Consider the following 16,515-nt stretch of genomic DNA (forward strand, 5'->3'; position numbering starts at 1 on the left):
AATAAAAAAATGCAGATACCCATGTGGAGTGCTGTATAAATATTTACTGTAAAATAAAATAAACAACATATTTGGTCCTTATTCACAAAGCAGGCTGGGTGGTGAATTGTGCCTGAGGTTTTGAAGAGAGGAAGGCCATTAAGGGTCCCTTAATGACAGTCTTTTGTAACGCAAGCTTGCTAAATGCTGCAGTAGAGAGAGGTTCAGATCCTTCCAGGAAACGTTTGCCCAAGAACATCTATTTCTGGAGAAATCTGATCAAGTGTCCTTTCTTGCTGCAAGACTTTGTGTCCAGCTTTGCACTCCTGTAAGGCTCACGCTCTTCAAGACAACTTAAACTGACCCTGAAGCTGTTCAAAATCCTTCTGTGGACTGGGTTGGTTCCCATCAACCCCAGGGTCAGAAGAAGACAAAAGTGTCTTAAAAACTTTGGAGTTGCCTCTGGCTCCACCGTGGCTGCAGGCAGCTGAGCTTTGGCTCTGCTGAAGATGATGGACCCTTTCCCTTCACGAGAGTGTCCGACGTCCTTAGAGCACGTTGGTCGCAAACAGCTGCTGGCAGTAGGTACACGAGTGGATCTGGATCATTTGGCTTAGGCTGTCAGTGGAAGATTGAACACATGCTTTGTCTGGTCTGAAGACACTTGAAACAGCAATTATGCTCCTTTTTTAAACTCCCAGGGGCAATGGAGAAACTTACAGTTCCATGAAAAGTTTGGGTTGGGCTGGTAATTTGACAAAGTATGTATTGCAGCCCTGACTAAATTAACATCTACACCAAAATTCAAACCCTTCCTTTACAGAAACTCCACTCCTGTGAAGAAGTATCACAAATGCAGCTGCTCCTTCTGCTCTGTATAAAGTAAGAGTGGCCTTGAAAATATCATTACACGCTAGTTAGTGTGATAGAGACGGACAGAAGGAAAAAATGATACATTAGGCGATGGGCAGTTATATCTGTTGTACACAACAGGACCCGCAGTTGGTTTTAGGTGGCTTTGTGAGAAAGCGGAACAGGGCCACACAGCGTTACACTTCTTGGCTTAGTGTGGCGGGAAAGAAGTGTGCCACAGTTCTGACAGGTGCCTTTTATCCCAAGCATATGTAATACTCAAAACCTCATTTTGCTGAAGTGCATATATTGCTTTTAAAAGCAATTTTGGGTAAACAGCTATCAGAGATATTCTACTTCATGCTTTACAAGGAAATAACTACACAAAATGACAAATGCATTAGAGTGATCAACCAATGGAATTTCCATTATATACTCTGCCATATTAACTAATCCTCAACATAATTCAAAAGCATCCAGTGATACACTACAGGCATTTGTTTTTAATAGAGATTTTGTAAACCGTACGTCTCAAGCATTTTTCTCTTTTGCACTTGGTAAAACTTTGAGAGATAAATGTTTTATTGGTTCAGAAAAAGACTGAATATCTAGGTACAGTACTTACCGTGCATGGAACATGTACGGGTTTAACTCGCTATTCATATACACAGCGCTGCATTGCAAAACTGCCATGGAAATTTACTCATGTAGCAGAAAATCTGATCCCCTGCCCTTTGCCACAATGATTGATGATAATGTAAAATCTAATTTTGAACTCACTTATCAAAAAAAATTTCTCACCCATCAGCAGGTGTATAGAATTTTGTGGTTTGATGTATTTTAATGAATGATTGGATTTTTTTTTTTAAAGCAAGTTGAAAAAGTGAAAATTATAGATCAGGGCTCTGAACTAAATTACTCTGTTTATTGCTACTTCTGGGTACCTGGCCTTTTGTTCCAGGGCTTCGACTGGCCGTTTGTTGGGGCAGGAAGATACTTTTTCCTGATACAGCTATCACCTTTACCGAATGTTTCCTGGGTGCCTCCGAGGTGACAGAGAGTGGCCTTTGAGACGGTTCGTACTGGACACCGCAGCAGAAACTGTTAGGCAGGGTATCTTCAGTAGGATTACTTTAAGGTATAGGTATATGTGTATATAGTTAAGGTATAGATTCTGTGGAGGTCAGGATCGATAGTATCAAGTGGATTTTTGGCTTTTCTGATTTGCCTGCCAGGATCCCTGATCCCATTTTAGATCATCAATTCTCTGCCTTTTCAGGTGAACTAGGTAACTGATGCCTGATTGAGGTACACTGTTTAGTATTCCACAGATTAAAATATATGCCCTACCTAACGTATTTGGGCTTAATTAAGAAGACTGCGATGCAGAGGTCGTATCTGATAATCCAATGGCCCATTCTGCCTTTAATATCTCAAAGTAATCCACCCTCTGATGCACCTCAGTTCTGAAAAAGGTATCGGGTATAAGCATGACTGATGAGATAGACAGTAGATTGGACAAATACAGCATTAATTTGTGCTGAGTTCTAGAATATGGTTGTCTGTGCAAAAAAATCAGACTGAAATGTCAGCCTCCTTTCACCCACTCCACTGAACAGCATCATGTTGATCTGCGATCAGCTTATTTGTGGGTCCAAGAGCGAGTATAAAATGGCAACGCTCGTTTGCCGACAAGGATGCTCTTCACTCAGTTTGCACTCATGCTGCAACAGATGGAAATGTAAAGTGCAAAGACCAGGGAGAGCTCTGTCACTAGGTTTACTTTGGGAAACAAGCTTGTTGAAGAGGGTTGGAGGGAGGGGGAGAGAGAGGGAGGAAGAGAGAGAAGAGGAGGGAGAGAGGGATGAGGGAGAGAGGAAGCCCCCCCAGTTTTGTCATTCATTGTGATGGAAATGTTCTTTTAAAATCCACTTCTGACTTGGGAAGACTTGTCTTTCACATTCATTACGCAGGTGTCAAATCAAATTTTATCCTGCTATGTCTTGTGCGTTGGACCATAGTGCATATGACATTTTGTAACATGATGCAACATAAGGCAATAAATCATACTGAAAGTGAATAAAACCTCATTTTTGTGTGTGCGTGCGAGGAGGGGAATGAACCAAATGGCACTGTGCTAATTTCACTGTGCTTCTAGCATTGTTAAGAAAATGATTTTCTTTCTCCCCTATCCCTGCTGAGGGACTATTTCTCAAAATAGTTCTTCAAAGTAAAACTCTCTGTCACCGAAGTTCTGCATATATACTGTGCATCTAGGGGATCAGTAACTTTTGGAAGAAAATATCTGCTTGAGAGCTCAATAAAACTCCTCGGAGAAACGAGACAGACTTTAAAGTATATCGACCACAGAAATAAACCTACTTTCAGCTAAGTGAAAAAGTAATTAATCTGCTGTGCAGCTGTGGTTTCTGAAGTAGTACTGTAGGCAAATGGAAGTGCTATTTGGAGTCAGTTTGTTTTTCTTCCTCAGGTGCATCACTGGAGAATTTGAATGCAACTTATGAGAAGAACGTTGTGGTGAATAGATCCGTATTAGGTGGGAATAATCGAGATTACTCTCCAGGAGGCCAGCAGCACTCCACTCACGTGCCTAACAGCATTCACAATACCACGCTCCCTAAGAAGTGTCTGCTGGCTGCACGTGGGACTCTCCCTTTTCTTTGTAAGGGAAGCCTGCCATGTCAAAGGTGGACTGGAGTTTAAGAGACTTTCAGACAAAACTCTTTCACTGGATATGGGAGGAATCAGCCTTGGGAGCGCTGCGATTGCTCATAAGCACCCTACAGAAGTATCACTTCTAGAAGCGCCACGCGCTTAAATATTGCTGCATTTAAACAAACAACCCCAAGATGTGTTCCTTCTCACTTGTAGGTTCAAATGAATGTCAGATGAAGAAAAAAAAAAAAAAGAAAATCAAAGCTTTTTCATTACTTTAGTTCAGAATTCAGATAAGGACTATTGTGCCAATGACATTTTTATCGTCATGGTAAGTGTAAATGGTTAGTTGCAAGACAGTGTGGACTTAAGTGATAATATTACATGTAACCTGACTGGTGAAGTTGCAAAATAAAAAATAAATTTAAAAAGGGAAAAAAAGAAAAGAGGTGCTGTAATTCCTATCTGTAGGTATCCTGCTATCTATTAATATACAGAGTACGTCTCCGAGAAAAACCGATGTGATGAAGTGGAATTACTATTTGGAAAGTGATAAAAATTGCATAAAGTAAATTCTGCATATCTAAATGTACTAAACAGTTACTTGGAAGAACACGTTATCATTTAAGAGTATATATAATATTTTAGTTTTGAAGCAGTGAAATTATTTTTACTATGAATTATTCATCTCCTGTACCCATCATGTAAAGGGGCAGTGACTTCTTTTATCAACAAAATACTTTTTATTGACACTAAGAACAGCATTTAATTGAACCTATTTCCCCAATTATTGTCAGAAAAGAGTTTACACTGGTGTTTTGGAAAAATGTTTTAGGAAGATTTATCAGAGCTGCAAAAAAAGCTGTCCATGAACTAATGGAATTAGATTATCTTTGAATTCTCTCCACCAGAACTTAGAATGGCCACTAATTCCTTTCTTTGCTCTTTTGGTGTTTGCAAAGGGGTTCACTAAAGCCTGAATTGATATAATTATTGGCTTGGATTGTTAGAGATTTAGGCCAGATGGCTATGGGTTTCTAAAGTCCCAGTTGCTTGTGTTAGCTTTTCTAGTTTGCCTATAGGGTTTGGGGATCAGCAATTTGAAAGGGCTGCAAACTTGTAAAACAGTATTATTCATGGGGGCAGAATGTTCATCAGCGTGACCCAGTACTAAATACATTCATTATGGGCATTTCTATTCTGCACAATTTGCCACACGGCGCTGGTTTGTGAAAAAAAAAGAGACAATGGCTTATAAAATGCTTTTGAATGCTTAAAAAGAAGGGGAGTTCACGCTGAGCCTCCTCTGCTTGCTTTTTCAGCAAGAACCTTCTTAGTGACTTTGGCTGAGCTCTGCTGAGAGTAAGTAAATTGGGAAAATCAGAGATTCACTTTTTACGTTTTTGGACGTGGGGGGGGAATAGACGAGAGAGAAAAGAGCAATAGAAGAGAGTGATGGTATGACTGTGGGCACCACCAATAAATGGACAAAGTTAGCAGAAAAACAATGAAAAGCGTGGCGAGACTGTGGCTAAAATGATAAACTTAAAAAGCAAATGCAAAAAAGAGGAAATGGAAATCACATCATATATTAGATACATTTGAAATGAGAAGAACACATCAGCTTCTGTGACCTGGGTGCAGCCTGAAGCTCACATGACGACCTATAGCATTTCTGGTGTACACAAAATACGTGATCGACTCAGTCATAAGATATTTTTGTGCGTGTGTGCAAATGTGTTGCAGTGTAAACGTGAAAACAGTTTTCAGCAATAAGCAGAGAGGCAAGGAATTTGTCACTTTCCGAACGCTTAATCTGTCTTGCGGATGCTTTGTCTTTAAAACACTTGGCATGTAGAAGGTATACTTAGCACAAATTGTCATGGTGAAGCATGAAGCGCTTTTTCAACTAGGATGAAAAAGATCTTCTGAAGGACCACTGGCACAGCAACTAAAAAAGCCCAGAAACACGGACGGAGACAATTGCACACATGCACAGACAGAAGAACCAAGCTCAGGCAAATGCAGCTGCGCTGAGGACAGAAACGCTGCAAGAGGGAGCCAGGGGAAGGACAGGAGCGTGCAAAATGTTACTGACTTGGAAAGAAGGAGGGAGAGATTTGAGGGAACGAAGGAGATCTCTCTGTGCTCCACGCAGGAGCACAGATGTTGAGGAAAAGCAGGTAATAGGTACATAAGCAGCAAGAAGACGCTCTTGAGGCATGGTTGGAGAGACGTCATCCCCAGCTCGTTTGCTAAGCAAACGCGCTAAAAAGCTCCCAGTTAGTTAAACAAGGGAACCTAAAAGTATGTAAACGAGGCGCGCGATCGCCTTTTTCGTGGCAGGAAGGGGAGGCATTAAAATCACAAAAACCCGCTTGAAAGTGCCCTGAAAACGCGGGGGGGGGGGGGGGGGAAGTTGATTTAAAGTTCCCCTTTAGTCATTTGTGTGCCTTCCCTCCCCCCCCCCCCCCTTCCCCTTCGCGGCGGCACACGGGCGGCGAGCAGGGGGCTGCCGGAGCCGCCGCCGTCCCGTGTCCCCGTCCCCCCCCCCCTCCGTCCAGCCTCCGCCCTCCCGCTCCCCCCCCCCCCCCCTCCGCCTTCCCCCCCGCCGCCCCCGCCCGCCCCGGCGCGCAGGGCTGCGGGGCGGCCGCGCTGTCCCCCGGCGGGGCGGGCGGGCCGATTGGCGGGGGCGGGCTGGGCACATGCCGGGCGAGCAGCTTTGTCTGGGGAGTTGGGAGTGAAGTTGCGGCTGGGTTTTAAGGCTGGAGTCGGCGAGCGAGGGCGTTCAGTCTGGCGGCGAGCGGGCAGAGGGGAGGAGAGCGGCGCGGGAGGAGCGGCGGCGGATCCCGCTGGCTTTCCCGGCGGTCCCTGGATGCTGGCGGCGGGAGAGGAGCAACCTTGCCCTGGCGCCTTTCACCCTGGAAGAGGAGCGGGGAGTCAAATGAGAAAGCGCGGATCGCGTGCAGATTGTATCTGGATGTCCTGGCACGGTGTGTATAAAAAAAAAAAAAAGTTTTCTGATCTGGTAGGATATTAATACTTGGCTGAGTAGAAAAGGCGTTTTCAAGTTTTAAAGGACCAGATGTGCGCCGGGTTTAAGGTACCGGAGGAAGTCGAAATAATTGCTTTTTAACTTGCTTGGAGAAATGAATTGCAAAAACTTACAAATGCACCGAATCGGCGGTAAAATGCACTTTATATTCATTTTTGCACTGATGATAATATCTTTCAATAAGGCTGTGCTGGGCAAGAATTTGAAATACAGGATTTATGAGGAGCAGAGAGTTGGATCAGTAATTGCAAGACTGTCGGAGGATGTAGCTGATGTTTTATTAAAAATGCCTAACCCTTCCTCGGTTCGTTTTCGAGCCATGCAGAGGGGGAATTCTCCCTTGCTGGTAGTCCGTGAGGATAATGGAGAAATCAGCATAGGAGCTAAAATTGACCGGGAACAACTCTGCCAGAAAAACTTAAACTGCTCCATAGAGTTTGATGTGATCACTCTGCCCACTGAACATCTGCAGCTTTTCCATGTCGAAGTTGAAGTGCTGGACATTAATGACAACTCTCCCCAGTTTTCCAGAGCTCTTATCCCTATCGAAATATCAGAGAGTGCAGCTGTAGGAACCCGGATCCCTTTGGACAGCGCTTTTGATCCAGACGTAGGGGACAACTCCCTGCACACTTACTCCCTTTCTGCAAATGATTTTTTTAGTATTGAGGTGAGAACCAGGACTGATGGTGCTAAGTACGCAGAGCTGATCGTGGTTAGAGAGCTGGACCGGGAGTTGAAGTCAAGTTACGAACTCCAACTCACTGCTTCAGATAAAGGGGTGCCTCAGAGATCCGGATCATCCCTCCTGAAAATAAGCATTTCTGATTCCAATGACAACAGCCCTGTTTTCGAGCAACAGTCATATATAATCCAGCTCTTGGAAAATTCACCGATTGGGACTTTGCTCATAGACCTCAATGCTACTGATCCAGATGAGGGCGCTAATGGTAAAGTCGTGTACTCTTTTAGTAGTCATGTGTCTGCCAAAATTACAGAGGCTTTTAAGATAGATTCAGAAAAAGGACACCTGACCCTCCTGAAGCAAGTGGACTATGAAGTAACCAAATCCTATGAAATCGATGCTCAGGCTCAAGACTTGGGGCCAAATTCTATTCCAGCTCACTGCAAAATTATAATTAAAATTGTGGATGTGAATGACAACAGACCCGAAATTAACTTAAACCTGATGTCCCCAGAGAAAGAAGAGATAGCTTACATTTCTGAAGGGTCACCCCTGGACACTTTTGTTGCCCTGGTCAGAGTGCAAGACAAGGACTCTGGCGTGAATGGAGAGATAGTTTGCAAGCTCCATGGGCACGGCCACTTTAAACTTCAAAAGACTTATGAAAATAACTATTTAATCTTGACTAATGCCACTCTAGATAGGGAAAAGAGATCTGAATACAGCTTGACTGTAATAGCAGAAGACAAGGGAACGCCGAGTCTCTCCACAGTGAAACACTTTACTGTCCAAATCAGTGATGAAAATGACAACCCACCCCGCTTCCAGACAAACAGATACGAAGTTGTTATCTTGGAAAATAACTCTCCGGGAGCGTACATCACATCAGTCACAGCTACAGACCCGGATCTGGGTGACAACGGGCAGGTGACCTACACTATTTTGGAGAGCTATATTTTGGGAAGTTCTATAACCACCTATGTGACCATCGATCCCTCCAACGGGGCAATCTATGCCCTGCGAACCTTTGATCATGAAGAAGTAAATCAAATTGCCTTTATGGTTCAAGCTAGGGATGGAGGGAGTCAGCAGCTTGTTAGCAATACCACGGTTGTACTAACCATCATTGACGAAAATGACAACGCCCCTGTCATTGTGGGGCCGGCGCTACGCAACAGCACAGCAGAAATCTCGATCCCTAAAGATGCTGGAATTGGCTTTCTTGTCACCAGGATAAGGGCTACAGATAGAGACTCTGGTATGAACTCTGAGCTCAGCTGCTCCATAGCAGCTGACAAGGAAAACAGCATCTTTGTGATGGATCCCAAAACTTGTGACATCTCTATCAATGTGAGTGTTGAATCAGTTCCAGCAAAACAATGGGAGTTTTTTGTGATAGTCCAGGATAAAGGCAGTCCTCAGCTTAGTACTAAAGCACTTCTGAAGTGTACTGTTTTTGAGTATGTTTATTCATTTTCAAGCACAGAAGCAACTTTGGTAAGCCAGCCCTCCCTGGACGTCTCCATGATAACAATTATATCCTTAGGATCAATATGTGCCGTGTTGTTGGTCATTATGGTTATCTTCGCTACGAGATGTAATCGAGAGAAAAAGGACACCAGGTCCTACAACTGTCGCGTGGCGGAATCGACCTACCAGCACCACCCGAAAAGACCCTCAAGACAGATCCACAAAGGGGACATTACATTAGTGCCAACTGTTAATGGGACTTTACCCATCAGATCTCACCATAGAGCTTCTCCGTCATCATCTCCGACCCTGGAAAGGGGACAAATGAGCAGCCGGCAGAGCCACCACAGCCACCAATCCTTGAACAGCCTGGTGACAATCTCCTCTAACCACGTGCCCGAGAATTTCTCACTGGAACTCACCCATGCTACCCCGGCCGTTGAGGTAAGGTCCATACCTCGTTTTGCACATCCATTCACTCATGCGTTCACTTGGGAGCATGGAGGTACTCTGCATGCAACCTGTGAGAGCAATGGGCAATTAGATCTATGCCCAATGAGAACGTGTTATGGATTTCTCTTTAGATCTCACAACTTTGCAGTTTTACTCCAATAGCAACTGAATCCATTACCACGGGGAACAGGATTAAATCTATTATTGATAGAATTATTTCCTGGTTCTTCCCTGTAAGGTCGAAACAACGGAGCGTAACGTGGGCAGTACTCTGCTCTGGTTTACTGCTCGCTCGCTCTTTCTTCCTTGCCTTCCCTTTCCCTCTGTATGGCTCTGTTTAAGAAAGAGTGCCACGGTATTTATACAGAGAAACAATACAGGAAATTCTTTCATTAATGGGGATGGAGAACTAAAAGGTTAAACACTGACACAGTTTTAAGTACAGCTGTTGTAATATACGATCGTAGTATCTGAAACTTTGAGACTACCCATCTCAGTTTTTACTGCAAATGCTGTGTAATGGCTTAAATGAGAGCTGTGTCCTGGTAACTCTTTACACGTAGAGCAATGATATTTTATTTTGAATTAGGATCCTGGAATGGTAAGGGCTTGATTCTAATCTATTAAAACAAAACTCCACCTCTGTTTAATTACTTGGTTTACTTGTTAATGAATGAATTATTATGAGTTCAGAGGCTAACGAACAGCAGTGCATTTCCTCATTGTACAAGGTCCTCAGGTGTTTCCTGTGGCAGACACTATACTACAAAATAGTCTGTTGTACTGCATTGTATATGTGCAGGAATTTGATTTAATTAAACTTCAAAGGAAAAAAAAAAAAACCACCCAACAAACCAACCTAAGCAGCGAATTAGTGGTTTTACAACTAGGAATTTGAGCTTTCATTTCAAGGAATCATTCTTTTCACCTTTTCTTTAGCAGGTTTCTCAGCTTCTCTCGATGCTTCACCAGGGCCAGTATCAACCAAGGCCAAGTTTTCGAGGAAACAAGTATTCCAGAAGCTACAGGTAAGGATCTGGACTGTTCTGCCACATATGCATGTACATGTATCAGAAAATATAGACACGTATTTTTAATCAAAATGTGGAATATAATGTACGTGAGATAATTTAATTCCACCATCGCTACAATTCTCTTCACAGATATGCCCTACAAGATATGGATAAATTCAGCTTGAAAGACAGTGGACGGGGTGATAGTGAAGCTGGAGACAGCGATTATGATTTGGGGAGAGAGTCTCCAATTGACAGACTTCTTGGGGAAGGATTCAGTGACCTTTTCCTTACAGATGGGAGAATTCCTGCAGGTAAGAGCACAATGGAAGCTGAACAGTTTATTTACAGTGCTGCCTGGCTGTCACTTCGATAAAGCTACTACTGAGAAAGCAAAAATTCTTCAGCTTTCAAGTCCTGTGTTTCCTTCCTTTTTACTCTGCTTCATGATAAATACCGAGCTGAAGCCTTCACATATCTGGTAAAATGAAACCTCAGACACAACTGAAAATCTGCCCAGAGCAACGCCTACTTTTTTCTATTATTCACATCATCATGAGCTGGCTCCAAATTCCCCCCAAAAGCACGATCTGCTCCATGTCCTTAGACTTTTAATGACTGGGTGGATGTTTTTGCAAAGCCAGGCAGTTGTGGTTTGTTAAAAATACACTGAACTATAATTTGGGAGATACATTTTCCACAGTGGGTTTGATCCATACAATACAAACTTCTACCGTTCAGAAATGGATTGTGAAAGTGGTCTAGAAATATGGATGGAGAAGAAAGAAAAAGTGTATTTTTTCCCACTGAAAAATGAACTTGAGTGGCAAGGGAAGGATCTAAATATGTTCCAGATTTTAAATCTTGCAACTCTAATTTCTAGAAGAAAGAGCTTAAGAGGTATAATTCAGGGGCAGAGGGCAGAAAAGAAAAAAACTAGAAAAGGGTGAGTGAAAGTAAGATAAACACACGTACATCTTGGTCTGTATGAAGTACCATTTTTATGCCCAGTTGTAAGTTGAATAAAAGAGTCTGTGGGAAATCACACTAAGTACAGATACGAGAATTTTGTAATTACTTCAATATATACAGCCACTGGTTGTACCCTAGATCTTGCACTTATTTCAGATCATATTTAGTTTTCTCTGTATAACCAACAGGGCCGGATAATTTCAGTATGGTTCACTGAACCAAGAGTGTAAACTTAAAAAGTTGAGTAAAGTCATTTTCTACAGGGGGGCACATTGCTTTGTGGGGTGGCGCAGCTCATATTGCCGCCTCAGGTGACCCCCACATATTGCCTAGGGCTGGAGGAGAGGAGCTGCAGTGCTGCAGCTCCTTCGCTCTGCTGCCACGGAAAACACCGGTGAGGGGATTGTACCTGACCTTGGTGCGTTTTACCCTGAGAAATACGCTGTTATGCTCGGCAAGAGTAAACCCCAAAAGTTTAATTTGTTGTTCTTATACGTTTTAACTTTAAAATTTTCTTTGTCTATTTTGCTCCAGATTAGGTCTTGTATCTCCTACCCAGGCATTCACCTACCTCCTCAACTTAGTCTTATGTACCCAATGTTTCAAAACCAGAGACCTCGAAAAGTTACTATTTTTTCGGAATCCTTAACCAAAATCTGGAGTCCCAGTATATTTTTTTATCCTCATGTCCCCCAGCTCCTACTACTTACTTATTCCTCTGCCAGCTAGCATGAGGTACGTCTCATTCCCTCCTGTGGTTGGCAAGGAGGCAGGGAGGGATCTGCTGGAGCTCTCGGTTGCCAGGGGAACTTCAAGTGCAATGGTGTTTGCACTGGCATCCAGCCCCGCTGCTGCCGAGGAAGAGCTGTCCCCTTCCTGGTGGGCAGCTGGGGGGCTGCCAGCAGGCGGGAGTGGTGACCCTCTTGGCTAGCAGAAATGCCCGCGACTCGTTTTCAGCTCTCCCAATTCGGTCTCTAAACGGGAAGCCAAAGGGTAGGATTTCCAAAAGTGCCCGGCTAATCGCATTCCAGAGTAAGGACAACTCCTGCTGCGTGCAGATGGAACTGGGCTGCGCTGTCAAGACAGGCATTTAATCTCCCCCAGATGCCCACTTGCTGCTGTGCATGGTCTGAATCCACTAGATAAGTATGCTGAACCTGTTCAGTTGAGGCCTGAATTGATCTGCAATCCAAACAAAAAGGAAAAGAAAACTTCCTGAAGGTTTCCTGTTCTCCATTTTGAAAGGTTTCTGCATTGTCGGTCTGGACACAGGCAAAATGCTGTGAGAAAGTCCTTGCAGTTTGTCCCTTTAAGGTGGAACTGGAAAGGAACGGAGCCAGTGCCTCGAAACTTCAAAAATGACATGATCAGAAAGTTCAATAACTGTCCTTGAAGGACTTGTTTTTTCTCTCTCTCTTTAAGTCTTCACCAATAAGCTTTAAGTTCTGGCAAAAAAAAAAAAAAAAAGCCGTTGTGCATCTGTTTTTTTTTTTTTTAATTTATTGCTGATTTAAGGGCAGACTGTGACACCATTCAGTTTCCTCAGAGTATCTTTTGATCATATGTTCAGGAATGTCAGAATTTATTATTTTATACCAAAACCAATCCTGATAACATCAGTAACAAAACTCACAATAAGATAACCCTCACTACTAATGAAATGCTAGACCATTGAAAGTCTCTCATTAATTTACAGGAGTCTTTTTAATTAGAAGAGTAATCCTCACCTTCTGGGATGAGTTGAGAGCTGGTCCAAGCACCATGGATCACAGATATCTTTTCTCCTTTCTAACTCTTAGGCATTTTCTGTAAAACGGCGCACGTGTGCTTTTCGTACATGGGAACAAAGCGCTTGAAGGCATTTCAGTCACTCGTATCAAAACTTCAGCCACTGATATTTTCCAGGTTGCTTTGTTTGTTTGAAGCTCACTGGATCAGCAGGCCATTTGCAATAGCTTGTGCAATATCCAGCTTGCAGCCTGAACCTGTAGTCCTGAAGAAATTCGTACTCTCACATGTAAGACACAGAGAAAGTTTATACTCAGAGGAATGGAAAGGGCATTAGGAAAGCAAACAATATGATAGGCTGTGTAAAGTGCAGAGATAAATAACGCTGACAGCATGAGAGTAGGACTTTATCAATCACTGGTATGTCCTAAGCTGAAATACTCGGTTCAGTTCAGCTCATACCATTGCAAAAAGATTTTTTGATAAACTGAGTGGATCCAGAGCCAGATGGGAAACGTGATGAGAAAGCGAGGAAAACTTACAGGGCATGACTGCAAACATTTCTTATGTATTCAATATATAAAGAGAAAGAAAAAGAAACTATTTTGTGTGGGCTAATCTAACCACTAATTGACAGGGGATTAAGGCAGAAGTTTCTTATGATCAAAATATGCATAATGCATAGTCTGGCATTTTTGAAAACTTCCTTTTGAAGTATGTGACTCAAATTCAAGTTAGTGGCCCCTGCAGCACCTAGGTCTTTTCCAGCAGGTCTGCCAGGCACCCAGGCAGCACCCAGCCCAAGCCGAGGCTTTGTGTCCTACAGAGTCGGTTCCCTTTGGAGAGGAAAATTTGGCCTCTCTCCTGGCACATCCCTCTTTGCAGGTCTGTCAAATAGGGCTTTGCCTGTCTCCGCTTCCAGGGACCTTTCCCAGGCCTCTGCAGTGGGAGAGGTGTTTGCGGAGGACTCTGGCAGTGCCCTTCTGTGGGCCAGTTCACACCAGTGTAGCTCGCAGGGATGCAGTCACTTGCCCCATCGTATTGCTTCTCCCTGAGAGACACCACTAAAACCAAGGAGCTGAAAGAGCGGCTCTGTTGTCTTCTGCTCTTCAGCCTGCCTGGCTGGCCTGGATGCCCACCCTGTGGGTCAGAGCCCCCCTCCTGCCAATGCCTGGCCCAGCACGGTCCAGTAGCCTGAGCTACAGAGCTGCAAGTGCACCTCAGAGTAACTCCAGTATAAAAACTGGAGTCACACGGGGTGTGAATTCAGCCCTAGGTATTCCGATACTGGATTAAAATTCAGCTGATTCAGTTAAAAAGATAATAAGGCAGCGGATCACCTTATATTCAACATACACCTCATTGTCAGATCAAAAGGAGGTGTGTTAATGAAGAGGGAGATCCCTTTGCATGTTATTGTTTTTTCTTTATTTCCCCTGGCTATTTATTCCCACTTTATTACTCTTATATGCTTCTCTAATTGCATGTGGGAGACTTCACTGAAACTTAAGTAAATGCTTGGACGTTGAAACACTTTCATTTTGTTGTATATTTTTTTAATGAAACAGCACTGTACAAAGGGAACGAATGGCTTTAAGTCACAAGTGCTTGTTTTCCACCTGGGATTTACGTGTTTATCTTCAGCCCTAGTTAAGAGATGGCATTACTGTCTCACATGTTCTGCATTTATCGTTCTCATTTTTTGAGACCATTCGGAAATGGAAGTACGTTTAGATCCAGACCATTTGTATGTGCCACCTTCCTGCACACAGACAGTGAACCCAAACACCAGGTTTGAACATCTTTGGAGAAGTTCAGTCCTTGTGTTAGTCCCTGCGAATGTACGTGATATCTGCAGCAGGAGGGGGGATGCTCACTCTCCTCTCTTCTCTCTTGCAGCGATGCGGCTGTGCACGGAGGAGTGCAGGGTTCTGGGGCACTCCGACCAGTGCTGGATGCCGCCGTTGCCCTCTCCCTCTTCCGATTACAGAAGTAACATGTTCATCCCTGGGGAGGAGTTCCAGTCGCCCCAGCAGCAGCTGCAGCTGCAGCAGCAGCAGCAACAGCAGCAGCAGCAGGGCCTCGAGGAAGATCCACAGCCCGCTGACGCCAGCGAGAAGAAGAAGAGCTTTTCAACGTTTGGTAAAGACTGCCAGAGCGAGGAGGAGTCGGGGGACACCTGTACCTCCTCTCTCCTCTCTGAAATGAGCAGCGTCTTCCAGCGCCTGCTGCCTCCCTCGCTAGATGCCTACACGGAGTGCAATGAGATGGATCGCTCCAACTCGTTGGAGCGCAGGAAGGGACATTTGCCAGCCAAGACTGTAAGTTATCCACAGGGGGTGGCAGCCTGGGCAGCCAGCACGCATTTCCAAAATCCTGCCAACAACGGGCCCACTCTGGGGACTCACTCGAGCGCCCAGCCTTCCTCTAAATGGCTGCCAGCCATGGAGGAGATCCCGGAGAATTACGAAGAAGATGATTTTGACAACGTGCTCAACCACCTCAGTGATGGTAAACACGAACTCATGGATGCCAGTGAGCTGGTGGCAGAAATTAACAAGCTGCTGCAAGATGTCCGGCAGAACTAATTGTTTGGAAAGCCTATTTTTCCATATTTATGGAAAACTGGAAGGGGAAAAAAAATAAAGAACAAAAAACAGACTGAGAAGAACTGGCATCGCCAACTAGTTGCATTTATCATAAATGTGTCTGTGTATGTTGAATATTAAAATACTGTATTTTCATATGTACACAATGCAAGTGTGATTATCTTTATCTGTATTTTAAAAATACATTTGTACCTTATATTTATGTGTAATTTAACAAATAAATTTTATTTTTGTACACCCACAGCAAGCATGTTTTCCTAAATGTATATAGATGGTACCACCCTTGTCAAACTTCCAGCATTCTTGCCACACAGGCATGTTAAAAACAACAAAAAAGGAGGAATATTGCTTTCCCTTGTTATTTCTTTTAAGTCTCAAATGTTACAAATTCAAACCACTGAAAATTTATGCAAACATTAGTTTCAATAAATGATCCAACACCTTGTTGCAATGTTTCATTCTTATAATAAAGAGTTGTCAACTCCCATGAAACATAAAACGTCCTTTTTATTTTGACGCTTTTGGTCTATAGAGTCATTGTCCCATTAAATTAATGGATTATTGCAGGCTGGGGTCTTCCTCTCTTTTACAAGTAAGTGTTTTCCCAAGTGAACAGATCATGGAATTCAGTGATGGGACTTCCAATGTTATCTCTGCAAAAAAAGGTAAATTTGTTCTGCCGTTGTTACGCTGCAAAGCCAGCTGAAGCGAGTGGTGTATACTTGAAAGACAGCAATAAAATCAGCTTCACCCAACCTCAAGCTGAATTCTCAATTTATGTAAATAAAAAATTGCAATTGACTGCTTTAATGTCCTTGTAAATGACACCAAAATAAAAGGAATGTTGCATCTCCCAGGAAAACAGCTGATTATAACTATGTTTTGCCTCTGTTGTAAGTGTGCCTGTCTTGTATTTGCAAAGTAGTACAGAAATACTTGAACTTCCTAGAAAAGAGCTATCCTGCAGGTACATTGGTTCTCGCTGAATCCCATCCTTCCATAGTGGGGCTTCTCCCTCTACTG

The 16,515-nt window shown here is 43.5% G+C and overlaps 1 protein-coding gene and 1 long non-coding RNA gene across 3 annotated transcripts in view; both read left to right on the forward strand.

The window, feature by feature from the left end:
- LOC127015671 (uncharacterized) overlaps window positions 1-3,725 on the forward strand; it is a 35,226-nt gene extending 31,501 nt beyond the window's left edge. The window contains exon 7 of the long non-coding RNA XR_007766361.1: window positions 3,323-3,725. This is a non-coding gene — a long non-coding RNA (uncharacterized LOC127015671). The remainder of the gene's footprint in view (window positions 1-3,322) is intronic.
- Window positions 3,726-6,369: 2,644 nt separating this feature from the next.
- PCDH18 (protocadherin 18) lies at window positions 6,370-15,735 on the forward strand. Of its 2 annotated transcripts, none has more exons than XM_050895757.1 (4): window positions 6,370-9,161; window positions 10,110-10,198; window positions 10,334-10,497; window positions 14,783-15,735. In XM_050895757.1, exons 1-4 carry the CDS (start codon window positions 6,657-6,659, stop codon window positions 15,469-15,471), a joined length of 3,447 nt encoding a protein of 1,148 aa, XP_050751714.1. In that variant the 5' UTR covers window positions 6,370-6,656; the 3' UTR covers window positions 15,472-15,735. The 2 variants fall into 2 exon arrangements, with proteins under 2 accessions (XP_050751714.1, XP_050751715.1); XM_050895758.1 differs by having other exon boundaries at window positions 10,113-10,198.
- Window positions 15,736-16,515: the final 780 nt, after the last annotated feature.

Source organism: Gymnogyps californianus, chromosome 4 (assembly GCF_018139145.2).
Source record: "Gymnogyps californianus isolate 813 chromosome 4, ASM1813914v2, whole genome shotgun sequence".
NCBI lineage: Eukaryota > Metazoa > Chordata > Aves > Accipitriformes > Cathartidae > Gymnogyps > Gymnogyps californianus.

Bases quoted from the DNA above. Each gene is read 5' to 3' on its own strand.
- PCDH18 (XM_050895757.1), top strand. From the start codon at position 6,657: ATGAATTGCAAAAACTTACAAATGCACCGAATCGGCGGTAAAATGCAC. The intron at 9,162-10,109 runs GTAAGGTCCATA...CCTTTTCTTTAG, and splicing joins ATGCTACCCCGGCCGTTGAG to CAGGTTTCTCAGCTTCTCTC. The intron at 10,498-14,782 runs GTAAGAGCACAA...TCTCTCTTGCAG, and splicing joins AGATGGGAGAATTCCTGCAG to CGATGCGGCTGTGCACGGAG.